Consider the following 26,723-nt stretch of genomic DNA (forward strand, 5'->3'; position numbering starts at 1 on the left):
AAAGGGATATCTTTATACCTTAAAGAGATATCTCTTTAATCAAAAGAGATATCTCTTTTTGTGAGAGAGATATCTCTTTTACTTAGAGAGATATCTTTATAAGCTAGAGAGAGATATCTCTTTAAGCGAGAGAGATATCTTTTAAGCGAGAGAGATATCTCTTTAACAAGGTTAAAAGAGATATATAGGAGTTAGAGAGATATCTCTTTAGATTTTCAAAAGAGATATCTTTATGAGGTAAAGAGATATCTCTTTTAATGAAGGAGATATCTCTTTGCCAGTGATGCTTAAAATAGAATAATTAATTCTCCACTTTAAAACGAAAGAAAAAAGACTGAGCAATTAGCAATTACACAGAATAATACATGTACTGTAGACAAAAATGCTATAAATCCTTTACTAGAAACATCAAATAATAATGGTAACTTTGTTGATAAAAATGCTAAAAGTTTAATATTTAGGAAAACGAAAGTAAGCATATATATATATAATCTCAAATGCAATGGACCGAATTTTCTCAGCTTATGAAATAATCAACTATTTTTAATTTGAGTATTTCCGTCAATAAAAAGTTTACTTCCGGTAAGGGAGAATTCATTTGAAATGGAATTTAAATAAATAAATATGAAGAGAGATATCTCTTTGCAACAAAGAGATATCTCTTTGTGCTTGAGAGATATCTGTTTTAGACACGTTTGAAAGATATCTCTTTCACTTTCAAAGATATCGCTTAAGATAAACTAAGAAAGATATCTCTTTTATTTCAAGAGATATCTCTTTAACTTGGAGAGATATCTCCAAAAGTAAAAGAGATATCTCCAAAAGTAAAAGAGATATCTCTCAAGGTGAAAGAGATATCTCTTTAACGTTTAGAGATATCTCTTTTCCCGAAAGAGATAACCCATGATAGCTAATGGCTTATTTCCAATGGGGTCTTTTACGCAACGGCAACGACGGGGGTCTGTAGTACATCCACTGACTGGCAATTCGTGCAATTATCACGGACACCACAGCAAGGGCAACTGTATGACAAAGGCTGTACAATATTACTATAAAATTTAACATTGGTCTATTTAACTGTACTTCTGGATTCGACAACCTCAGTACTCGGCCATTTGGATCATCTCTGGGTATCTTATCCATTTCGATTGTTTCGTTTTTGTTTTCACGATTTCTAAGATGAAGGATCCTCAACCCATCGAGAATCCACATTCCCACTAAAGGTAGATAGTAAACTATGCATACCAAAACAACAAAAGCGATAGCCTCAACGACATACACGACGAACAATATAATTAATGCCAGAAAGGTCGAGATGACGAAAACGATCGAGATTTTCATCCAAAAAGAACGCGAGAATAAAGGTTTTCCCGTAAAATGCAGAAATCCCGTAAAAGCCTTTATCAGACCAAAGCACACGGACCACAAAGAAAATAACCAGAAGAGAACGAATCCCGACACAGCCATTGGTATTTCTTTGGTATTGACTGTGTTCCTCGTACTTTGTAAGGTAATTGATACTAAAAGTAGCACTTCGGATAATCCTCTGGCTAATTCCAATACATTAGAAGATTTTTTAATATTTTTTGTGACTAAAATAGCAACGAACAAAAAGATGTTAGCTAGAATTGTTATAATGATGACAACAAGAGCTCCTTCACGGTGTTGTTCCAGTGGTGGCGATTTAAAGTAGTCCATTATTTCTCTTGCAATATATCTTGCTTTATCTTCTGTATTCAGTTCATCGAAAACCCGATGTACGAACCTTCCTGAATACATGGCGAATCTGCATTCAAAAATTAGAAATTAGTCAAACATATTCATGTGGTCATATGTCGGGAATGATTTTAAAATCGGAATGACTACAGACTTTTGCTTTACTTGCCTTCAATGCTTGGAATGTCAACAGGTGTTCGAAAAATACTATCGACTATTAAATTTAAAAAATAGTAGACTTATTAGTTTCCTAAACAAGATCATGGTGCTATTATAAGAATATCACAGCTATTATAAAATCTTGATAACTCAATACATCGCAGAATCTGACTGTGTGCAAGGATGACATAACAAATTTAAAGTGTAGTTTACTGTGGAAAAATTTGGGTGCGTTGGAATTAATTCAATAGTACATGCAAATGCTTAAATAAAACAACGCACAATTGCATTTTAATAGTACACGCAAATGCTAAATAAAACAAGTTCAAACAACGCACAATTGCATTTTAAATACAACTTTCAACAGTATTAGCGTTCTTATTTCTCAGCTTTTCTCTACCTCGAGACGAAGAACTAAGGGTTGCAATACCGCAGTAGATTACGTAATTAAAGTGCGCATGCGATAACGGTGCATATTCAGTAGACTGCGCTAGAATATGCAAAAAAAATATCTGTCAATAAAATTCGAAATATAAACACTCCTTTCTATTTTGATTTTTGTCTGGAAATTGCTTTCAATTATTAAAAATGGATATTTGAAAATATAATCTAAAAGTTTATCAATATACGTAAAGGCTATCTCATTTTACCCAATTTTTATCGGGTCCTTCTTATATTTAGTCAGACAACTTTTTAAAACAAATATTCATCAATTAAAGATATTAATTATATCATACCAAATTATCAATTGAATTTCACAGATTTTAGCAACCTTGATTTAAACTTACCTTTTTAGGTGTATAGAGAATGGGAAACACATATATAAAACTGTTTATATAACCTCCTTAATTGAATTACGCATTTTAATATGTAAATTATCAAACAAGGGAAAACCGGCTTGAATTTAAGCTCGAATTGCAAAATGATCATATACATATGGCACGCCAAATTCACAAAAATGAGATAAACCTAGTTTCAAATTTGATAAACTAGGTTTATCGACTGTAAACTATAGTTTACAAAACGTAAACTATAGTTAACGATTCGTTAAGTATAGTTTTCATCTGTAAAACTATATTTAACGGTTGTTAACTATAGTTTACGAATGATAATCTAAGTTTATCTGTCTGTAATAAGCGTTAACAATAGATTTTGTTGATAAACTTAGATTCACGTTTGTAAACTATAGTTTTACAATCGTAAACTATAGTGAAGAGTTGTTAATCATAGTTTCACAAATCGTGAAACTATATTCATCAGATCGTTAACTATAGTTAACGGTTTGTAAACTATAGTTTACAAATCGTGAAACTGTATTTATCTGATAGTCTATGTTTTGCAATCGCAAATGATAGTTTTCGGTGTTAAGTATAGTTTACGGTTGTGAAACATAGATTATCTCGTTAACTATGGTTTACGGATGTAAAATATAGACTAACGTCGTTAACTATAGTTTACAGTCCGTAAACTATAGTTTACAACCGATAAACCTAGTTTATCGACTGTGAAACTATGTTTAGCTCATTTTTGTGAATTTGGCGTGCCATATATACATCATATCGGCATACATGCACAGGTATGGAACGCCATAGCTGCCTTATGTGGTTTTTTTCATGAGATGACGAGTCAAACAATGACAACAGATTTAAAACGAAATATGGCAATGGGAAGCAATAAATAAATACAAAGTTTGATAGAAAATAAATTTTGTTGCATCTTTTAAAATAAGCTTCAAATTTCGGTAAACATTTTTTTGGCTGTTCATATTGGTCGTATGTATAGCAGTTGCTATACGACAACTACTGAATCCAACTCTAGAGAGCCTAAATTAATCATATACAACAAGAAATGTGACCGTGGAGTAGCAGTTTTTATTCTATACGCTCAGTTTGGCCATTTTTTCTTGAAAAAGTACTGAAATTTAACTTTCTGTTCTTATTTTGTTTTTATAAGAATTCATAGTTATATATTTAAAAAAAAAATAGGTAAGATCAAATCGGGATTTAAATGAAAGTAAATGAATGTTATAAATAATCAAAATGATATCATTCAGTCATAGCGAAAAACAAGTGTGTCGTCTGTTGTCACAGTTGCATCGGCAGTCCCTTTTGTAAAAGGTTGTGTACATTGTAACTCATACTATACTCAGACTGTAATGTAACTCATACTGTAATATAATATAACTCAGACTGTAATGTAACTCAGGCTGTATTGCATCTCAGACTGTCATGTAACTCACTCTGTTATGTAACTCAGACAATACTCAGACTGTTATGTTACTCATACTGTAATGTAACTCGGATTGTCCGCAGATTGTAATGTAACTCAGATTGTGCGCAGACTGTAATATAACTCAGACTGTAATGTAACTCACACTGTAATGTTTCTCAGGCTGTAATGTAATCAGACTGTTGTGCAACTCAGACTGTAATGAAACTCAAACTTTAACGTTACTCACACTGTAATGTAAATCAGTCTGTACTGTAACACAGACTGTAATGTTACTCACATTGTAAGGTAAATCAGACTGTATCGTAACTCAGACTTTTATGTAACTCAGACTGTAATGTAATCACACTGTCATGTAACTCAGACTGTACGCAGACTGTAATGTAACTCAGACTCTAATGTCACTTGTAATGTAACCCAGACTGTAATGTAACTGAGATGGTACTTAGACTGAAATGTAACTCATTAATGTAACTCAGACTGTAATGTAACTCAGACTGTAATGTAACTCAGACTGTAATGTAACTCAGACTGTAATGCAACTCAGATTGTACTCATACTGTAATGTAACTCAGACTGTACTCAGACTATAATGTTTCTCAGACTGTAATGTAATCAGACTGTTATGTAACTCCGACTGCATGCAGACTATTATGCTACTCAGACTGTAATGTAACCCAGACTGTAAAATAACTCAGACTGTTATGTAACTCAGACTGTTATGTAACTCAAACTGTAATGAAACTCAGACTGTAATGTAACTCAGACTGAACGCAGACTGTTATGTAACTCCGACTGTTATGTTACTCAGACTGTACTCAGACTGTTATGTAACTCAGCCTGTGATGTTACTCACACTGTAATGTAACTCAGACTGTACGCATATTGTTATGTAACTCAGACTGTTATGTAACTCAGACTGTAATGATACTCACACGGTAATGTAACTCAGACTGTACGCAGACTGTTATGTAACTCCGACTGTTATGTAATTCAGACTGTACTCAGACTGTAATGAAACTCAGACTGTAATGAAACTCAGACTGTAATGTAACTCAGCCTGTAATGTTACTCACAGTGTTATGTAACTCAGACTGTATGAATGTTATTTAACTCAGGCTGTAATGTAATTCAGACTGTAATGTAATTCAGACTGTAATGTAACTCAGACTGTAAGGTAATTTGAACAGACTATACAGTAACTCAGACTGTACTTTAACTCAAACTGTTCTAAGACTGTACTGTAAGTCAGACTGTACTTTGAATATAATGTAACCTGGCATGATTAAAATATCCTTTGGCAAATCAGCATGGATATTTTTATTATGTCAGTCTACATTCGCCATCTCTGGTACCATTCCAAAATTGATTTTAATGCTATAATATTACGATTTTAAATCACAGAACATGGTAAATATTTTGGCACATTTTCATTTATAAGATTTAAAGACAGCAAGATCATTAATATTCAAATATTTGCTTTTACCAAAATGTTCATATTTTTGGTTCGAAATAATGGAAAACATAACGTCCCATTTTGTTCTTTACTATTTTGCATGTCTGGAGCGTTTCTTTTCCCGGGATTTTTTATATCTCTCCAGGAAAGCGACATACAAACGGTTTCACACAATCTGTAATAAAAATGTTACTGAAACTCTACACTCAAGCTAGCTAGTGCAAGGTCAAAAAAGGGATTCTTTTAAAATGCATCGCAGTATTATAAAAACTTATTTTAACGAGGCCGAGTCTAATTCGAGTGCGCATGATTTTGTGCAGCTTTTTAATTTCATGCAGCTATTTGTGCGACCGTAACTCTTGCCAAATATTTTGATTTTAATACAAAATTAACATTATCTTTAACCCCTACTGGTCATAGGCACTATATAATGTATTGTCGAGGAAAATCGAACTATGCTCGTAATATTTTTTTTCAGTGTGTAGTGTTAATTTTTAGTTTTTTTGTAAACCTTTCTGCTTCATATACACTAGAATATCACGAAAATTCGATTTTATGCACGCTTTAAAAATGACATATCCCAATATATACTAAAAAGAAACAAGGGTTTCTTTAGTATACAGTGAACACTGAAGTTTGGTTTCAATAACACTGATATCATCAAACAATAAAATGAAGCAATGCTCTCTTGACGACTCCGCCCTCACTAACAGTCGCGCCGTTTAAAAATGGGTACAAACTGCATCTCGTTATCGGCAGGCCAATTTTTATCTTCATAAGAAAAAAATATTAATAAACTTCTACATGAGAAGAAGAAAACACTTGCTGTGACCTTCAACTCAACATTACGATATATTGACGATGTGTTATCATGTAACAAAATACTAGTTACTTCCATTCACAATGAAGTCAGCTCGCTATATCCAAGCGAACTTGAAACAATGACACCACAAAGTCTGGTACCTACATTTCATATGTGGATACAACAAAGCTTTATGATAAACGTGATGACTTTTCATTCATCAACTTCTCTTACTTATGCAGCAATATATTCTTGCAAACACATGGAGTTAATAATGTCTCTCATTTGATTTTCAATGCGTATAAGAGCATGCCCTACGTAAGAAAAAATTATAAAATGGACTAGCTAATGACAACATGTTGATGAAACAAGGAAATCAACTGTCTCATTCGAAGTCTTAATTTCACAAATTTTTGGTTAATACAATGAGCCTGTCAAAAAATGCAACTTATTATTATAGATAATTATTCACACACAGTTGTATACTTTTTTTTCAATTTTTTGACAAGGAACGCACGTGGCGGGTGTGGTCGGTCTACAGGGGCTGCTCAGTCCTCCATGGCACCTGATCCCATCACTGATGTTTTATGGAGGTTCGTCTTTGCACTGTTCCCGATTTGTATTGTTTAGATAGCCTTTGATCTTGAATACTGTTCGTTATCTCTATATTTATCAATGGATTAGTGCTGGCAATTCTCCCTCTAAGAGAATATTTCCATCCCGGAACGCTTCAACCAAACCGTGGCATATGTTGCTAAAATACGAATATCTTTATTTATTATAAAGCTAATAAATAGTCTCAAATAAAATACCACCAAAAATCTAGAGAATTTTAGCGTTCATTATCTTGAAGTTTTCTTGAACGGTGAGTTTGTGTTACGTATACGAGTATGCCCTAAACATTCCGAATACGAGCGTTCAATATCGAACGCCTCTTATAAACAAAAAAAGTCGCCTGGTCAAATTCTCAGAGCTAAATTAAAGAAAGGATGTGGCATCTAGGTAAGATGTGTTTATTTTATTTTTTTAATACACAAAAATGAAATTATTTATTAAAAATTTAGTACGTACACTGTATTCTAATTAGACGCATTAAAACCTAAATAAGCAAATCATAACGCTCGGTTGGGTCATCGGAATGATGCGATATTGATCACTTACAGGACAGTCGTTAATTTGAATACCGATACTAAAAAAAATCATTCGAGTTTTTTAAGTTGGAATAATTATTATAAATTATGAGGAAATGTTTTAGCTATATAATAAAGGAGTTATTAAAATTATATTGGTGAATAATTATATTGGCACTCGTTGGCTGTACAAATGCACTCGCAATCTCGTGCATTTATACAGCCAACTTGTGCCAGTATTCACCATTATTATGCTTCCTGTCAGTTTGTCTCTATATAACCCATACCCTACTATTCTCGCATAGTGGTCTAAGGATTTATATAGCGTAAGCATACTATGCCGAAATAGTGCACGGCTTTATTAGGTCTTTCCACCTTTCCGTGGAAAGACCTATTGGTATTCTTCTGTTTCTTATTAGGTCTTTCCAGCTTTCTCTGGAAAGACCTATTGATTTTCTTCTGTTTTTTTTTTCTTTTTTATTATTTTTCCGCCGTGTGATTTTGAGTTTCAAGATTTATCGAAAAGATTTTTAGTCAACAAGAATGTACTCCGTAAAAGATTTTAGCAGTTGACCCTGCGTATATGAGCTTTGACCCCTTTCAGAGTTACGACCCCTTTTGCAATAAAAGCTTGTTATCGCTACTCCTCCAAAACCATAAACCGCAGAGATTCCAAACCTTTATTAATGTTTAAGACTGATTTAGTAGACTCTCCAATCAAACATTGCGAAAGGATTCGTAAACTCCTAGATTGAATTATTGCCCCTGAATGTTTGCAACGTTTACGAATATCAAGATCTTTTCTTAAACGACAAGGCGTAGAGACATGGGACCAACTGCAAAAGATTTCTTGACCTTTGACCTTAAAATCTAGGTCAAGGTCAAAGGTCAAGGTCATTCAAAATATGTAAAATTAAGCATTTTTTATAGCTCTTTTGTTCTTAACCAAATTCTAAACATCTTTGTATTTTTAGTATGTACTCTTAAACCCATTTCAGAGATTCCATGCTAGTCCCCTAAGACTGAACCCTCTAAAAGTTAGTGCCCCTTTCAGTGTAAACCCTTGTTATCGCTACTCCTCCGAAACCGTAAACCGTAGAGGTACAAAACCTTCAACAATGTCTGCGACTAATTTAGTACACTTCTCATTCTATTAGTGCGAAAGAATTCGTAAACCGTTTTAAGTAGTTATTGCCCCTGCAAGTTTATGATGTTTACGAAGAAGTAAAAACTTCTTAACGACAAGTCGTAAAGACATGGGTCCAACTGCATCAGATCTTTTGACCTTTGACCTTGAAGATTAGGTCAAGGTCAAAGGTCAAGGTCATTGGGAAGTATCAAAATTGCTTATTTACGGGTTTTTAATAAAATGACCTTGACCTTTGACCTTGATATTTGACCTTGACCTTAGACCTTGACCTTTTCTCAAAAGTTAAAAAGGTATACATGTATTCATAACCTTTACCTAGATTCAGCTTCAAGTGTAAAACTCAAGTCTGTAAGTGGGTTTTTTTTTTTGATGACCTTGACCTTTGACCTTGATGAATGACCTTGACCTTTGACCCCATTGACCCAAAGGTCACAATCATGCTTAAGGTCTTGGAGGTATTTACAACTCTCTCTTAAACAAATGCTTATATCCCCCCCCCCCCCTTCTTTCTCAAAAAAAAAAAAATCAATAGTGACATAAACAAATTTTGTACAGCTTAAAGGAGATCACACATCGACATGAAATTCAGATTAAAATGTAGAAGACACTTCAAAGAAAGTGTCCTGAGAGTTTTACGGTGAGTCTCTTAAGTATAATGAAATTCTATTCAATATCGGCGAAAACTACATTTTTTTTTCTGTCTAAAATTTAAGTGCTGATGAGCATAAAAATTAATTAAAGCTTGCCTTGGCTATTTCTTCAATTTTTGTTAATAGCATTTGATTCTCCTGCTCTAATACGACATTTTAATACCAAGTATTCTTGCTCTCTTTAGAATGTGGAATTTATTTGAAATTTATTTAGATTTAATATTAATCGGATGAATCTCGAAAATAGGGATTTTTTCTATCAAATAAATTTCCACGCTCTCGCTGACACCGTTTTCTTCATGAAATGCATGTTTCAAGTTTAATTTATGCTCATAACTATTAATTCAATCCAAATAGAGATGATTATTTAATCTAACCTATGAGTTCACCATATCTGTCAAAACAAACGTGCCTATATTTTCACAAATTGTAAACACAGTGCCGACACGGAGGTTCGAATGTATCTTAAGCTCTGTATGATTAACTCAATCTATTCAAACTATAAACAAACTCGAATTTTTTTTTTTTTACAGGAAATCTCCATTTTCAATATCCACCAATCGTTTTTCTTAGAACTATTCATTATTCCTCCCTATGTTCTATCACAAACAAATAAATACACGTGTTTCTGTACTATTTAAAACTTCACGCGTTTCTATTTTTATTTAAATCCACGTGTTTTCATTTCTTCCTTTTTTTCTACACTGTTAGTTTACGGAAACCAACTTCATCGGAGGCTGTGGCGTAGTGCATAGAGCGTTCGCCTTGCAATCTGAGGGTCCACAGTTCGAATCCTGCTGGCAGCACTTTTTAATTTTTTTTTTTTTTTTTTTTTAATTGGCGTTTTTCTTCTTTTTTTCAACCCAAATGACACGGAAACACTTAAAAAGCTGGAAAGACCTCTTATTGTTCTTTGAACAATAAGTCTCCTAGTTATTCTTCTTATTTTTCCGCCGTGTGATTTTGAGTTTCAAGATATATCAAAGAGATTTATAGTCCATAAGAATGTACTCCGTAAAAGATTATTGCAGTTGACCCTGCGTAAATGAACCTTGACCACTTTCGAAGTTATTGCCCCTTTCACAAGAAATGCTTGTTATCGCTACTTCTCCGAAACCATAAGCCGTAGAGATATGAAACCTTCACTAAAGTCTTTGACTAATTGAGAGGACTCTTCATGTATTCAATGCGAAAGGATCCAAAGACCCCTTCCATGAGTAATTGCCCCTGAAACTTTTTAAATTTTACAAATAATTAATTTTTTTTAAAACAACAAGTTGTAGAGACATGGGACCAACTGAATAAAATTCATTGACCTTTGACCTTAAAATCCATGTAAAGGTCAAAGGTCAATGTCATTCCAAAAATGAGAAATTTAGCTCATTTTATATCTCTTTTGTCTTTCAACATATACATAATGTCTATGCATCATTTATATGGACTCTTGAAACTGTTTCAAAGATTTCATTCTTGTCCCCTAACATTATCCCCTTTAAAATTTATTGCCCCTTGTGCTAAAAACCTTGTTATCGCTACTCCTCCGAAATCATAGACCGTAGAGACACCAAACTTTCACTTATGTCTTAAGGGTGTTTACGCCTAACTTCACTGTATAAGAGCGAAAGGATCTGATGACCCCTTATATGAGTTATTGCCCTTTAACTTCTTTGTACTTACTATTAAACCTTATAACTTGAAAACTATAAGTCGTAGAAGCATGCGGTCAATTGCATTGTGACCCTTGACCTTTGACCTTGAAGATTTTTCAAGGTCAAAGTTCAAGGTCATCCTATTTTTTTTTTAAATTTTTATTTTTTCTATTCATTAAGACAATTTAGGTTTCTTTTCCATGGAATTTGATTTCAAGGAGACAGATATAAAACAAATTTGAAATTCAAGAAGGTGGAAAGACCTCTTATTGTTCTGTGAACAATAAGTCTCCTAGTTTTCTGAATAAAATTCTTCCATGCACATGTTGGGGATCGAACTCACGACCATAAGATTGTCAGCCCGATGCTTTATCGATTACGCCATAGAGACGATCACTAAATGTCGTAAATTTATTAAATATATAAACTTAATTTATACAATTGACACAAGAAGGAGAAAATAGACAAATATTATTTGAAAACAGTTATATTATTCTAAGGAACTTTAGATTAATGTGTACAACAAACTTTCAAACTAATTACATACAGATCGTTAGATGAACTGATTTTATAGGGTCATTAAAACGCTTTTTTATATGACGCTTGATTGAAGGATGTAAAAGAAAATTATCAATGAGAATCGACGTCTGCAAACAAATAAGGCTTAAGAACAAAACAGAAAATAAAGATGTGTTGCTTTGGGACAGAAAATCCCGACTTATTTAGAGAAAATACTAGTAACCAAAATAACTAAGCATGCAAACAATTTTAGCATGAATATTTTGAATGAGTTCTTGCAAGTGCGCTGTTTAAGCACCGATATTTTCAGGAAAAAGTCAAATAGATTGCCGCATAAATAATTACAACAGTCAGCATAATAATAACAATAGTGTTGCATTATGCATGTACTATGCCTAAATAGTAGGCAGGGTTTGACACATAGTGCACTCGCCTCCGGCTCGTGCACCATGTGTCAAACCCTGCCTACTATTTAGGCATAGTACATGCATAATGCAACACTATTATATAAATATAAGTTCAATAACCCTATAATATTATTCATATATATTTTATATACTGATCTTGAAACTGGTTGCTGTAGTCTGAGGAAAAGGGTAATGAGCAACTGTTGGGTTAAAAATAAAATTCTTTATAGGTCTAATGCACTTTTTCGTTTGGAATTGAAACCCAACTCTATTTTATGATGCTTATTTTAATTTCACTTTGCTTGCACAAATGTCTTCATATTTTCGGGGTGTAATAATGGAATGTGTAACGTCCCCTTCTATTCTTTCTCACTTTGCATGTCTGGTGCGTCCCCGTGCCTGGAATTGTCCAAATCTCCCCTGGCAAACGGCAAACTAACGGTCTTACACATCCATCTGTATACCAAAAAGTATAAAATGAACACTACGATCAAACGTATCGGATTGTGCATATATGAATAATGTATAATAACTATTGAAATAACATATCAAATATTATATCAATCTTTTTTTTCGGGGGGGTAATGGATAGTACAGAAAATAAATTTTCAAAAGATAAAAAAGATTACCTTTTTTATTTCGGATGCAGCATTCTGAAAAGGAAAAAGAAAATTACATACTTAGTTGTATTCAATATTCCGACCAATTATCGGTTTGTTAAGACTCCATGCACTTTTTTGCATAATCTTTTTTGAATATCCCGCCACACACAGATAAAGTCATACTCACTGACATTTATGATTGACACTTTGTTTTGCTGACACATCATCTCAAAGCATCTGTGTTTCCATCGACTTCCGTTCTCCCTACACCTACCGTGCTGGTCACGACACATTTGGTTTTCAGTTGTTAATGTCAAACATTCTTTAACAGTTTTCAAACACTCTGTAATAAAACTGAAATAAACTCAGATCAACCGATTTCTAATTTTAGTCGCAAGTTTGTTTTTCAACTCCGATTTCTTATTCTCTGACACAACTGGTAAGAAAACGCAAACATACTATCATTGATGACCGATATTCTGTGACTGCGGCACTCTAAGGTCAGGCATTTCTTGAATTCCCAGCGTTCTCCGTCTGCCCTACATGAACTATCTGTATCCCGACACACCTTGTTCGTCTTGTTGACGGCCAGACAATGGTATAAATCATCCCGACATTCTGAAAATTAAAGACATATATGAAAAATAATCCGGACATATTGCAATTCAGTGATGAAATGTTCATTTCAATGGATCCTCTGCGACTGGTCACACCCATCTTGTGTTCCTTGTCTTGATCAGGAAGTAACGAAAAATTCTGTCGACAATTCAGAATATAAATAACAGCCTTACAGTTTGTATGAAAAATGTCAGTCACTCAGTATTATGCCTTGTTTTAGAAAATACAGCATCCTCTTACGTATAGAATCAACTGAGAAATATAAAAAAAACAAAATAGTATGCAGGTGATAAGGTTATATTGCTGCATAAGTAAGGGAAGTTGACGATTGAAAAGTTAAAGTCATCAAGTTCATCATAAAGCTGTGTTGTTAAGTTATCACAGAGTATGGTAAAAAAGGGAGTAAACAAAATCATCCCGATTTTCTACGTCAGTGAATAGCAAAAGCATTCAATCCTCAAAACGCCATGGATCCTGCGTCAACACGTTTCCGTTGGACTCCTGAAAATACAATGAAGTGCATTGAAGTGGTAAAATTTTTCGTTTGGATGAAACGTTCTGAGTCATGTTTTGAACGTCAATTATAACAGAATGGCACGCCCATTTCTTTCGAAACGAACATATAACAGAATGACACGCCCATTTCTTTCGAAACGAACAAGAAATATTCGTCGTAATGTTTTAGCAAACCCACTCTTTACGACAAGAAATACGAGTTACACCGAAATAAAGATTTTTAAAGTTATAAGAGAGATTTAGAGCGTTCCAGCTTCTGTGAAACACGTATTGCAACGAATTTGTACATAATTATGAATTTTTCATGTTTATTGGAGTTTCCAAAACATGTCTCGGTCGAACACGTGCACGTGCTTATTCGTTGTTTATGTAGACCGTCAGTTTGATTGGCTATTATATTTATAGAATACCTGTTCTACAGGTATTCGAATGAACCATTTGACCGATTTTTTTTCTTTCTAAAGAAATGGGCGTGTCGTCATATGACAATAAACGTTCTAAAGATAGCTCAAAACGTTCCATTCAAACGGGAAGTTTTACCACTTCAATGCGCTTCATTGTATTTCATGGGATGTTTTAAGGGCTTGCTTCCCTTACTGAGAAGCACCATTCATCCGTGAATAAAGCGCAAGCAGGAAACAGTCGGCACCTCAATGCAGGCATTACAGGCTGTTGGTAAAAGAAGGGTTCAAAATGATAGTATTTTAGCATTACAATTAGATATTAATTAAGCATGAATTTGAATAGGAAAATGCTAATTCAGCCCATCTTAAAAATCCATGATCTCATATCAAGTTGTTTTCATGAAAACATTGAAATGAAAACTTTATACATATGCACCTTGAAAATATTAATAATGAAGACGTCTTTGATCTAACGAAAAACCGGAAACAAAATACATGAATAATGGTCCTGTTAAATGAAATATTACAGCTAACTTACGGTGAGTCTATATAGAATTTTGTAACCTCTGAATAGTGAATACCTTCAAAAACTTCCCGATGAAATAGCCTTAAAATTTACACTATTAATAGTGCACAATTTTTTAAAAAAAAAGAAGAAATTAATACAAATTCCAGCTTTTGAAGTACCGTTTCTTGCACAAGCTTCCAGAGCCGAGTTGACAGATGCCAAAAGTGTGATAATAGTCCATATCAACATCAGAACCATCTCAGTTTATTTAAAACCAGGGTTTCTTAGGCTTGATCTGACTGACTTATGCCCAGGTCTGTCTTCTTCTTGCTCTTTATAACAGTCCGACATTATGGAAACTCTATACAAAAACCTCCAATATAAATCATGTGACACCTGGTCGGATATGGAAGAAGAGGCCCATGAGCCATATCGCTCACCAGAGCACATTGGCTAAGAAAAAGCACAAATCAGTTTAGTATTGAAAAGATCAATATGACTATAAACACAACTCTGGAGCAAATACTGTAAACACTGCCCGATACGGACCCATCCGACATGCTGTAAACACTGCACCACGCGGACCCACCAGACAAAACAAGGCCTTAAAATACATTTATTGCAGTATAAAGCAATTAACAGTGAAGTCAAGCACCATTATCAATTTTTGAGTTTATATATTACAAAGGTGCAGATCAACAATTCTTACCCATTAATAATTTCATGTCATGTCAAGCTGCAAAACTGTACATAGCATTATGGTTTTATATATTAGTCTTTGACCATAACGCTAGAGACCCCATATATACGTAATGCAAATGAGGTGCAATTTAGGTGCCCAGGATTTTCTGTGCACTGATGGGGAGAATTTCTCCGCTTTCCAGAATTGTTCAATCAAATAGTATCTTATCAGTATCTTATACTCCCCTATTCTAGACATTCTGTAATTAACCTGTATATTTAATAATTAGTATTCCTCCCATTCATTTATAGTCGTTTCTACAAATCCATAAACTTTTTTTTAATTTTCTGCCATGGAATAAAATTCAAAGCAAACAAGTTTCATTCATTGATCTGTAGCGACAAATTAAATATAAAGGGTTGGGAGGTGGATAAAATATACAGGTTGGTTAACGAATGTGTCTAGAATTAGGGACTATCAAATACAATGAAGCGCATTGAAATGGTAAAATTTTCCGTTTGAATGGAATGTGTTCAGCTATCTTTAGAACGTTGATTGTCATACAATGACACGCCCATTTCTTTAGGAAGGAAAAATTGGTCAAGTGGTTCATTGTACATATGTATCGGTCGAACACGTGCACGTGCTTATTTGTTGTTTATGTAGACCGTCAATTTCATTGGCTATTGTATTTATGGAATACCTTTTCTACATGTATTCAAATGAACCATTTCGACCGATTTTTCCTTTCTAAAGAAATGGGCGTGTCGTCATATGACAATAAACGTTCTAAAGATAGCTCAAAACGTTCCATTCAAACGTGAAGTTTCACCACTTCCATGCGCTTCATTGTATTTCATGGGATGTTCTAAGGGCTTGCTTCCCTCACTTACCATTCATCCGTGAATAAAGAGCAGGAAACAGTCGGCACCTCAATGCAGGCGTTACAGGCTGCTGGTAAAAGAAGGGTTCAAAATGATAGTATTTTAGCATTACAATTAGATATTAATTAAGCGTGAGGTTGAATAGGAAAATGCTAATTCAGCCCATCTTAAAAATCCATGATCTTATACAATGAAGCGCATTGAAGTGGTAAAATTTTCTGTATAGATGAAACATTCTGAGTCATGTTTTGAACGTCAATTATAACATTAAGGGGGATGTACAAGCCATATTGGATCTAGTCTGCTGTAAACTAAGAAATACCAAGAATGCGCTTAATACTCTACTAAACTAGCTCAAAGTTACTCAAAGTGCTAATGCACTAATTACCTACAGTTAGAGACCAAAATTAGTAAATAATTAAGTTTATTTTGTCTTAATTAGAAGAAAATTAATCATGTTAGAACTGCGCAGCTACAGCATTCATGAGATGAAAAATGCATTGAAAATGGAGTTAGTTTGATTCATTGATAATATGGCTACAACCATTTGTTTCGTTTTTTTCTTGTCATTATCCATAATTCTTGAAAATTTGATTTTTCATATGGGTGTATTCCTGAGGCCATGTGTTTATTTCGTCCGCCATTCCTCTGTCACACAGAGTTCGAATAACAATGATTTTAGAATAAATGCGACCATAATAACATCAAGACAAGAAATTACTAAGTAATAATCATCAGGTTATATTACTTACTACTTTTATTTGTTGCATCGCATCGTCTGATTAATGAAAAAACGCGATTTTAACCTCACTCCAGCAAATCGGGAAAAACTGTCCTGTTTACAACTCGAAATTCCTCGTTAATATTATTCCACTAAGCACATGGTTGACATGTGCATATATCTGCTGTGGATAGATCCGTTTATTACCATGATTATATTTATTTTTTATGGAACAAGTCTTGATAATTTGTTGGTTTCTTTAAAACTCAAGAAAAAAAGATAAAAATGTCCTAAACATTTGTGTTTACGGAGGGTCTTTTTTCTGTGGCGATAGAAGTTATTTTCAAATGGGGCACTGCAAGGAGGATGCTTAGCATTTAATTTGAAAATGTTAAACAATATGCAGTGCATGAAAAATAAATTGTAATTACATGTCTTACATTCGAAAAGTTGGTACTTATGTCTATTTTGTTTAGAAGTTAGATAGAAAAAATAGGCAGTTATAGGATTTCCTTCAGGCACCTCACATAAATAGCTAGAATGTTTGCAATGACCCACACATTGTATGGGGTCATGTTTGGACACAAAAAAGCATCATGTCTCATTATGTTAACAACGTTGTAAGCTCTCGCTCATTGAACATACGAAGCTTGATAAAATATAATGAGTTTTTTCTATGAAATTTAGAAGCGAGCACAATGTTGCAAAGAAAGGTCCATTCATATGCTAGTCTATCATCGCAAAAAAAGTGAGTGTTAACCCCCCCCCCCCCCCCCCCCTCCGCCCCGAAAATCCTATGTTTGTTTTTCAAAATAGTGTCAAAGATTAAAAAAAATTTGCATTACTAAGTATGTGATGGAACATGTACTAGCTTTATAAGACCACTTGTTATAAAAATATTTGGTTGCCCTCTCTCCCGATCTACTACCTAGAAATGGCCCGACTCATTTTTTTAACATCCCATTACACGATATTTTTTTCTTTTTCTTCCGTCAACAATTCTGTTTAAATTTTAAGGAATTTTTTTCTCACCTATAAATACGGACCCAATAATTTTTCCCTGAGTTGGAAGGACCACCAAACATCATTTTAAAGATGTTTATATGTTGATTTTTTCTCTTTACTTTGTACATTTGTAATTTTGAAAATATGGGCAAATAGAAAAAAAAATTATTCATTAAATCTCCTAACCCACTCTGAATGATTTCATGCCTTTTCAACTGTTGCTCCTCTGTAATGAAAATTGTAAATGCATGTTTATTTGACACAGTATACGAGTGGTGATAAAAAAGTAAACAATATCTTAGGTATTTGATATTTATATTATTGTTGAAATATTCAAGTATTTTTCAAAGTGTAAAATTTTAATTGAAGGTCTTTGATAGCATATTGCTTTAAAAAAACACATCCCTTTTCAAACTTGCTTTCACCGGGCAACATAACAAGTATCATATTTAACCACCTGCCTTCCTTCACTAAAACGATATCCAATCATTGATTGAAATTATAGGAGGCCATTTAATAAACTGTGAACAAATTCTTATACGCTACTTCAAAGGCATTTCTAAGATATACATGTGCCATAAATATTATAGTCGTTTGTTGAACGAGTTTCACTGAGACAACCATTTTTCGTCAAAAGTACCTGAATAATGACGTCATTTTCAGATTGTGACATCACAAACAAGGAAGAAAACTTCAGCATATGCTATTTATAGAACTTGTGTTTGGCTTTCTAATCTGAATGGTGGTTTTGTAGATATAGAGATATTTCGCGAACTTTTTGATAACGCTTCGTACTAGTAGGTACTAAAACAAGGTCATTCGTATCAATTTTATGTGTCTAATTTCTTTGTGTTTTATTGGTGATAATTAAAATTTTAATAGATAATATAATTTATCTGTGGCAAACTTACAAACTCTTAATTTTTAACTTTGATGGTGCTTATTTTTCCTTACCTGGAATCAAAGAGTTTAATTTTTTTTTATATAAATACGTAAACTATTTAACAACTGTTCGGTAATAATACTAAATAAATTACTTCAAGCCACACTATAACACCTTTCCTCTTTTAAAAGTGTTCATATTATTTGAAATATTTTGCAACTGTAATTCTCTTCTACATTTAAAGATTGTTATGCCCCTCCATATTAAGAAGAGGTCTGGAAAACAAGATTCTGTGCTAAAAATAGACCACGTGCTGCTATCCATGAACTACTTTCATGGTTCTTTACACTCTTTTTGAAGACAACGGTACCTTGTTTTGAACTTGAAATTATCATTTAAAAGTGCAAAATTTAGACATTTTCTCAACAAATGGTTGTAGAGAGAACATTTATACACAGTTTGCATATTTTTTTGGATTTTTTAAGGCTCTGCTGAATTCTGTAGCTGCGCAGTTCTAAGGAGCATATCAAAAGCATTTTTCTGCAAAAGTATAGATTATATATGCACAACATGCATTCGGTTATGCATATTTATTGTATCTTTATCAAAAAGACTTAAAATTTGATCAAAATATAATGTATTTTAGCCATTTGAAGAAATGTTTACATTTTGCTCTCACTGCACTAAAAGTGGCCGTACATCCCCCTTAAGACAGGTCCATATTTTTAGAAACGAGGAAGAAATATTCGTCGTATGTTTTAGGACACCCCATTCTTCGCGACAAGCAACATGAGTTACACTGAAACGGAGCTTTAAAAAAATAGAAGAAAGAATTAGAGACTCCCCGATTCTGTAAAACTCAAATTGCAACAAATATGTACAATAAAGCGCATTGAAGTGGTAAAATTTTCCGTTTGACTGGAACGTTTTGAGCTATCTTTAGAACAATGATTGTCATACAATGACACGCCCATTTCTTTAGAAAGGAAAAATCGGTCAAATGGGTCATTCGAATACCTGTAGAACAGGTTTCCATAAATGTAATAGCTAATCAAATATACGGTCTACATAAACACCGAGTAAGCACGTGTTCGACCGATACATGTGTTGTGGTAACTCCAATTATCATGATAAAGTCATAAAATTTTATGGACAAAATCGTTGCAATACGTCTTTTACAGCAACGGGAACTCTATAAATCTCTCTCTCTTATAACTTTAAAAATCTGCATTTCGGTGTAACTCGTGTTGTTTGTCACGAAGAGCGGGGTGTCCTTAAACATTACGACAAATGTTTCTTTTTCGTTTCTAAAGAAATGGGCGTGTCATTCTGTTATAATTGACGTTCAAAACATGACTCAGAACATTTCATCCAAACAGAAAATTTTACCACTTCAATGCGCTTCATTGTATCAAGTTGTTTTCATGAAAACATTGAAATGAAAACTTTATACATATGTACCTTGAAAATAATAATGAAGAAGACGCTTTGATCTAACGAAAAACCAAAATACATGAATAATGGTCCTGATAAATGAAATATTACAGCTAAATATTTCATTTAATGGTCAATAAAATCATAACGATGTACTGTAAAGTTCTGCAGTTAGTCTCGGTCATGAAGAAAAATTGACTTCATTTAGTATTTACCCCAGCAACGTTCTTGAAAAGGTGGATTCAACTTACTTGAAAGGAAAATTGTTCAAACACGAAAATCCTAATTCGGGGGGGGGGGGGGGGGGGGGGTCCCGCCCCGATGCTTCGTACTTACTCCCGTTCAGAAAATATAAAATTTAGAACGTCATGTTCAAAAATTTTATTCTACATTCAATATTTAGACCATTCATCAATTTTGCAAAATACATACTGCATTCTGAAGCAGAACGCTGTTCATGAATAGAAAGCACCAGAAAATTTAAAGGATCGACCTCTTATGGTTAATTGTCAAAAACTGATTTAATACAATAAGAAGATTTGTGTGGCGAAATCCATTTGAAACGGTCATTTCTTACAAAACTCATCCTTAGCTTTAAAATTGCACTTCATATGTATCTCATATCCGAGAATACAAACAATTTATGCCCTAAACTTCATTCCGTTTGTTTCGTAGTTTATTTAAGGAATCACTGTCTAGTTTGTATAGTATGCCAGGGCATCAACGATAGTGGGAAACATGGGATAATTTGCATAACGGGCGAAGCCCGTTGTGCATAAATTATCCCATGTTTCCCACTCTCGTTGATGTCCTGGCATACTGTACTAACTAGACAGTGATTCCTTATATTTCCATTTCATTGTGAAATAAAATTGTAGATTTATATTTTAAAAATGTAGACACAGATTTAAATTAGACGAGGACTTCCATGCCAATTTCAATGTAGTCCTTGCCCACTGACGACAAACACAAAGGCAGCCGCACGAGATTTACATGCATATTTGGCCTCCTTAGCGCCAGACAAAGGGACAGATGCGCACGATATTTGCATGCATATTAGGCCTCCCTAGCTCCTGACCTATCGACCTGTCTAATTTACATTCCGGTAGAGTTATCAAGAAATTAAGTCCTCTAACTTTTAAAGAGTTATCACAGAGAAAAAAAATAGAAATGGAAATATTGTTTATTCATATGCACATAATTAAAGGTACATAAACAGTAAACATCGATATCGGTATATACCCTGTAGTCAACAAACTTTTTCTTATTCAGAGGATGCCAGGCACAGACTCTAAACGAATTTCTGTAGAAACAGGTCGAAAGAACACCCAGGCAATTCGTGTGATAATCATAGTAACCATGGCAAACGCTACTGTATGACAAATTCCATACAATATAACAATGAACATTTCAAAGTTTGTCATCGGCTTCAAAAACTGCGCTTCTCCTTCCGAATGTTCCGGCCGACTTAACTCGGATGTCCCGGGTTTATCTCTTGTTAACGTCTCCATTTCCATCACGTTTTTGATGGAATGATTTCTAAGATGAAGTAGTCTCAATCCGTCCAGTACCCACATTCCAATGAACGGTAGATAGTAAAATATGCATGCCAAAACAACAAAAGCCAGAACATTAGCCACGTACATCACACATAGAACAATAAATGCTAGGAAAGTAGAGATGGCGAAAACGGCTAAAATGATCAGCCAAACAAGATTTGAGAATGATGATTTCCCGGTAAACCTCAAAAATCCTGTAAACGCTTTCATCAGTCCGAAGCAAACTGAGCCCATAGAGAACAACCAGAAGGCAACAAACCCAGATACTGCCTTCGGAGTCTCCGTGGTGTTGTACATATTCCTCGTACTTTGCACTGCAATGGATACCAACAGTAAAACTTCGGATAATCCTCTTGCTAATTCCAGTAAACTTGAAGATTTTTTAAAATTTCCTGTTGCTAAAATAGCAACAAACAAAAAAATATTTGCTAGAATTGTCAAAACAATAACAACAAGAGCTCCTTCGGGGCCGTTATCTCTTGACGGTCTAAAAAAGTTCATTATTTCGTCTCCAATATATTTTGATTTTGCCTCCGCGTCCATTTCATCAAAAGGTGGGTTTATGAACATGCTCAAATCCATGTTGAATCTGCAATTTAAAAAAAAACAACAAATTCGCCAAAGGCGTTGGATATGCAGAACAAATATCTGGGTCATTTAATGTCTGCTTACCTTGAGAAGCCAACAGTAACGGGAAGAAGGAAAACATTCAAAACAGTTTTCATGCACCATTCAATCAAAACTGCGCATTTTACAAATATCAGATCACGTTGGCAAAGAACAATTCGTGCTAGGTGCACTAAATATATAAATTTAACTTATTTGTGTATATGGGGTTACAACCAGGTCATTGCATTTTGACCGTGGCAAATCGGGACTGGCCGTTCCGCTTCAAAGCCGTAAGATCACTAGTCTACATAACTACATGTAGTTACCTTTCACAAAGACTTCAAAAGCTATATAAGATTTCATTCAAAATTTGTTTGAAATATATTCATCTTTATATTTACTTGAAGAGTTTTACAAATTAGAAGAAAAGTTATTTTAAAAAAAACTGGAATTTGTCCATAGGATCCAAATGCGACACGCAGGGTTCATAAGTAATGGTACATGAAAAATTGTATACAAGAGTATAAAGTTTTATGAAGATATCTTTAAAAGATTCTTTACTGAAATTTTACACAGTCTATATGAATGTCAGAGCTCACTGGAAACACATGCAAAATATAAGTGTAATGTAAATATATGATAAATATTTCGGATAAAACGAGTAAGGAATAAAATAATTTTGTTAAACCACAAATAAAACTCATGTTTTAGAAGTTCAGTCCTCAATGGGTTTCCATAGCAAAGTAATCGGAGAGTTATATTTTTACAGAAAATTACATAAAAAATTTCTCTTGCAAAAAATCTTATAAAAAGAGTTTTTTTCTTGCTTACTTTCCAGGTGCCCGATCCCTCGAAAATAGCCAGTAATTTTGAATTTAGTGACCTGAATTCGTCAAAAATCAATACGGACAAGCCTTCAAAACTATGGCTCTCTGCAATACGACACGTATGCAACATCGACAACGAGCTGCAATATTATGTAGATCTTCAAAGGCTTGTTTCGATAATAATTTTTTAACCCACAGTGTACTATAGGTTAAAAATTTATTACCGAAATAAGTGCTTTTGAGCTCTTTATATTTCAAAACAAAAATGGAGGGGGAAGGTTAGATACAGAAGCGTACTAGGGCCTCAAAAGTATCTTTTTTTTTTTAATTTGTTTTAACAAATTGTTAATTTCTTAAAACAGATTAATAATTTGTTATAACAAATTACTAATTTGGTATAACAAATTAGTAATCTGTTTTAAGAAATTAATAATTTGTTAAAACAAATTACTAATTTGATATAACAAATTACTATATTTTTTAATTTGTTTTAACAAATTAGTAACAAAATTTGTTAATAATTTGTTAAAACAAATTTAAAAAAAAAATACTGCTGCGGCCCTAATACGCTTTCGTAGTTAGATCTCACCTTGGGAATTTGCCTTTTTTAGTATCAAATTGAGTAGCTGCAGATCTGTAGCGTTATGGTTTTACCATAACGCTACAGATCCAGTAATGCAAAAAATGTGCAATTTACGGCGCAAGATTTTTTGCGCATTATTTTGGGAGAATTTTTTCCCTTTCCAACTTTGGTAAATCATTTACCTTACACCCCCTAATTTCAGACACATATAAAGGATTGGGGGTGGATAAAACATACAGATGTACTTTATAAATGTGTCTAGAATTATGGAAGGAAAGGTAAAATAATCTAACAATGTTGGAAAGGGGAGAAATTCTTCCAAACAGTGCGCAAAAAAATATTGCGCCGTAAATAACACATTTTACGCATTACGGGATCTGTAGCATTTCAAACACTAAATATATAAAACCATAATGCTACAGATCTGCAGCTACAAATTGAGGTGAATTTACCTATTGTGTTTGATATTCCACACTATGTAATTTATTTGGTTTGACTGAGAACATTATATGCTCGTATAATTCGTTTCGTAATAAAAGTCTTTAAAAAACTATATTTTTACATGCTTTATTTTACACGTTTTTAAATAATATAAACATACTGTAATTATATCATATGTATGGCAAGCTTAAGCCTATTTCATAAAATGAGCTAAATAAAGTTTTACAGTTGATGAACTAGGTTTATCGACTGTAAACTATAGTTTACGAATTCGATATGGCACGCCAAATTCACAAAAATGAGCTAAACATAGTTTCACAGTTGATAAACTAGGCTTATCAACAGTAAACTATAGTTTACAAACCGTAAACTGTAGTTAACAATTCGTTAACTATAGTTTTCATCTGTAAAACTATATTTAACGGTTGTTAACTATACATGTAGTTTACGAATGCTAATCTAAGTTTATCTGTCTGTAATAAAGCGTTAACGATAGATTTTGTTGATAAACATAGATTCACGTTTGTAAACTATGATTTACAATCGTAAACTATAGTTAAGGGTTGTTAATTATAGTTTCACAATCGTGAAACTATATTTAACAGTTAACAATTAACTATAGTTAAGAGTTGTAAACCATAGTTTACAAATCGTGAAACTGTATTTATCAGATAATCTATGTTTTGCAATCGCAAATATATGGCACGCCAAATTCACAAAAATGAGATAATCATAGTTTCACAATCGATAAACTAGGTTTATCGGTTGTAAACTATAGTTTACAAACCGTAAACTATAGTTAACAACGTTAATCTATATTTCACATCTGTAAACCATAGTTAACGCGATAATCTATGTTTCACAACCGTAAACTATACTTAACACCGAAAACAATCATTTGCGATTGCAAAACATAGATTATCTGATAAATACAGTTTCACGATTTGTAAACTATAGTTTACAAACCGTTAACTATAGTTAACGATCTGATAAATATAGTTTCACAATTTGTGAAACTATGATTTACAACTCTTCACTATACTTTACGATTGTAAACTATAGTTTACAAACGTGAATCTATGTTTATCGACAAAATCTATTGTTAACGCTTTATTACAGACAGATAAACTTAAATTAACATTCGTAAACTATAGTTAACAACCGTTAAATATAGTTTTACAGATGAAAACTATACTTAACGAATCGTTAACTATAGTTTACGGTTTGTAAACTATAGTTTACAGTCGAAACCTAGTTTATCAATTGTGAAACTATGATTATCTCATTTTTGTGAATTTGTCGTGCCATACAAATAATTGTTTCCGGTGTTATGTATAGTTTACGGTTGTGAAACATAGATTATCGCGTTAACTATGGTTTACAGACGTAAAATATACATTAACGTTGTTAACTATAGTTTACAGTCCGTAAACTATAGTTTACAACCGATAAACCTAGTTTATCAATTGTGAAACTATGATTAGCTCATTTTTGTGAATTTGGCGTGCCATAATTCGAACCCTTAACTATAGTTAACGATTCGTTAACTCGTTAACGATAGATTTTGTTGACACAGATTCACATCTGTAAACTAAGATTTACATTCGTGAACAACACTTAGGTTGTTTTAAGTTTATCTGTCTGTAATAAAACGTTAACAATAGATTTTGTTGATAAAGATATATTCACGTCTGTAAACTATAATTTACAATAGTGAACTATAAGTTAAGAGTTGTTAATCATAGTTTCACAAATCGTGAAACTATATTTATCAGATGGTTTCCTATAGTTAAGAGTTGTTAACCATAGTTTACAAATCATGAAACTATATTTATCAGAAAATCTATGTTTTGCAATCGCAAATGATTGTTTTCAGTGTTAAGTTTAGTTTACGGTTCTGAAACATAGATTATCGCGTTAACTATGGTTTAAAATATAGATTAACGTTGTAAACTACAGTTTTCAGTCCATAAACTATAGTTTACAACCCATAAACCTAATTTATCGACTGTAAAACCATGTTTAGCTCATTTTTGTGAATTTGGCGTGCCATAGCAAATGGTTGTTTTCAGTGTAAATTATAGTTAATGCCTGTAAAACATAAATTATAATCGCGTAAACTATATAGTTTACAGATGTGAAATATAGATTATCATCGTTAACTGTAGTTTACGGACCGTAAACTATAGTTTACAGTTGATAAACCTAGTTTCTCAACTCTGAAACTATGATTAGCTCATTTTTGTGAATTTGGCGTGCCATACATATGGGATTTTATAAAAACAAATTATTCAAACGTCAAGTGCATATTATGTTGGTTGACATTTCATAAACTACAATTTATACACATTTCGGAATATTAACAGAAAATTGACCATCTGTTGTCATTTATACCAATTATTAATATAAAATATGCCAAGTACTATTTGCAGAATTTTTTTGACTGCATTGTAGCTCTACTGCCTAAAATAGTTAAAAGAGAATAATAGGACATCTTTACCGAAATAGGATTTTCGAGTACATGTATTGATTTTCTTTTTTTCTTTTTCTTTTTTTTTTTTTTTTGCTTGTCAATTTTTT

General features: G+C 33.2%; 2 protein-coding genes across 4 annotated transcripts; both read right to left on the bottom strand.

The window, feature by feature from the left end:
- Nucleotides 1-12,100: 12,100 nt before the first annotated feature.
- Nucleotides 12,101-14,789, bottom strand: LOC134272430 (uncharacterized). Of its 2 annotated transcripts, none has more exons than XR_009993190.1 (5): nucleotides 14,695-14,783; nucleotides 12,929-13,087; nucleotides 12,657-12,823; nucleotides 12,497-12,520; nucleotides 12,101-12,323 (listed from the first exon to the last, which is right to left on the bottom strand). XR_009993190.1 is itself a non-coding variant. In XM_062754669.1 (5 exons), the coding sequence occupies exons 1-5, from the start codon at nucleotides 14,771-14,773 to the stop codon at nucleotides 12,184-12,186; spliced, it is 558 nt and encodes a 185-aa protein (XP_062610653.1). In that variant the 5' UTR covers nucleotides 14,774-14,789; the 3' UTR covers nucleotides 12,101-12,183. The 2 variants fall into 2 exon arrangements, 1 of the variants encoding a protein (XP_062610653.1); XM_062754669.1 differs by having other exon boundaries at nucleotides 12,657-12,812; nucleotides 14,695-14,789.
- A 6,502-nt stretch (nucleotides 14,790-21,291) lies between these two features.
- LOC134272431 (uncharacterized) lies at nucleotides 21,292-23,327 on the bottom strand. 2 transcript variants are annotated; one of them, XM_062754671.1, is made up of 2 exons: nucleotides 23,124-23,327; nucleotides 21,292-22,272 (listed from the first exon to the last, which is right to left on the bottom strand). In XM_062754671.1, the coding sequence occupies exon 2, from the start codon at nucleotides 22,263-22,265 to the stop codon at nucleotides 21,393-21,395; it is 873 nt and encodes a 290-aa protein (XP_062610655.1). In that variant the 5' UTR covers nucleotides 22,266-22,272; nucleotides 23,124-23,327; the 3' UTR covers nucleotides 21,292-21,392. The 2 variants fall into 2 exon arrangements, with proteins under 2 accessions (XP_062610655.1, XP_062610654.1); XM_062754670.1 differs by lacking the exon at nucleotides 23,124-23,327 and adding an exon at nucleotides 22,356-22,445.
- Between the last annotated feature and the right edge of the window lie 3,396 nt (nucleotides 23,328-26,723).

Source organism: Saccostrea cucullata, unplaced genomic scaffold, assembly GCF_032062105.1.
Source record: "Saccostrea cucullata isolate Sc308-1 unplaced genomic scaffold, CSIRO_AGI_Scuc_v1 ctg8599, whole genome shotgun sequence".
Lineage (NCBI taxonomy): Eukaryota > Metazoa > Mollusca > Bivalvia > Ostreida > Ostreidae > Saccostrea > Saccostrea cuccullata.

Excerpts from the sequence above, each read along its gene's own strand:
- LOC134272430 (XM_062754669.1), bottom strand. The coding sequence starts at position 14,773 with ATGGTTCTGATGTTGATATGGACTATTATCACACTTTTGGCATCTGTC. Across the intron at positions 12,813-12,928 it reads AATATCGGTCATCAATGATA|AGTGTTTGAAAACTGTTAAA; the intron begins GTATGTTTGCGT and ends GTTTTATTACAG. Across the intron at positions 12,521-12,656 it reads AGTGTCAATCATAAATGTCA|AATGCTGCATCCGAAATAAA; the intron begins GTGAGTATGACT and ends TTTCCTTTTCAG.
- LOC134272431 (XM_062754670.1), bottom strand. The coding sequence starts at position 22,408 with ATGAAAACTGTTTTGAATGTTTTCCTTCTTCCCGTTACTGTTGGCTTC. Across the intron at positions 22,273-22,355 it reads GTTACTGTTGGCTTCTCAAG|ATTCAACATGGATTTGAGCA; the intron begins GTAAGCAGACAT and ends TTTAAATTGCAG.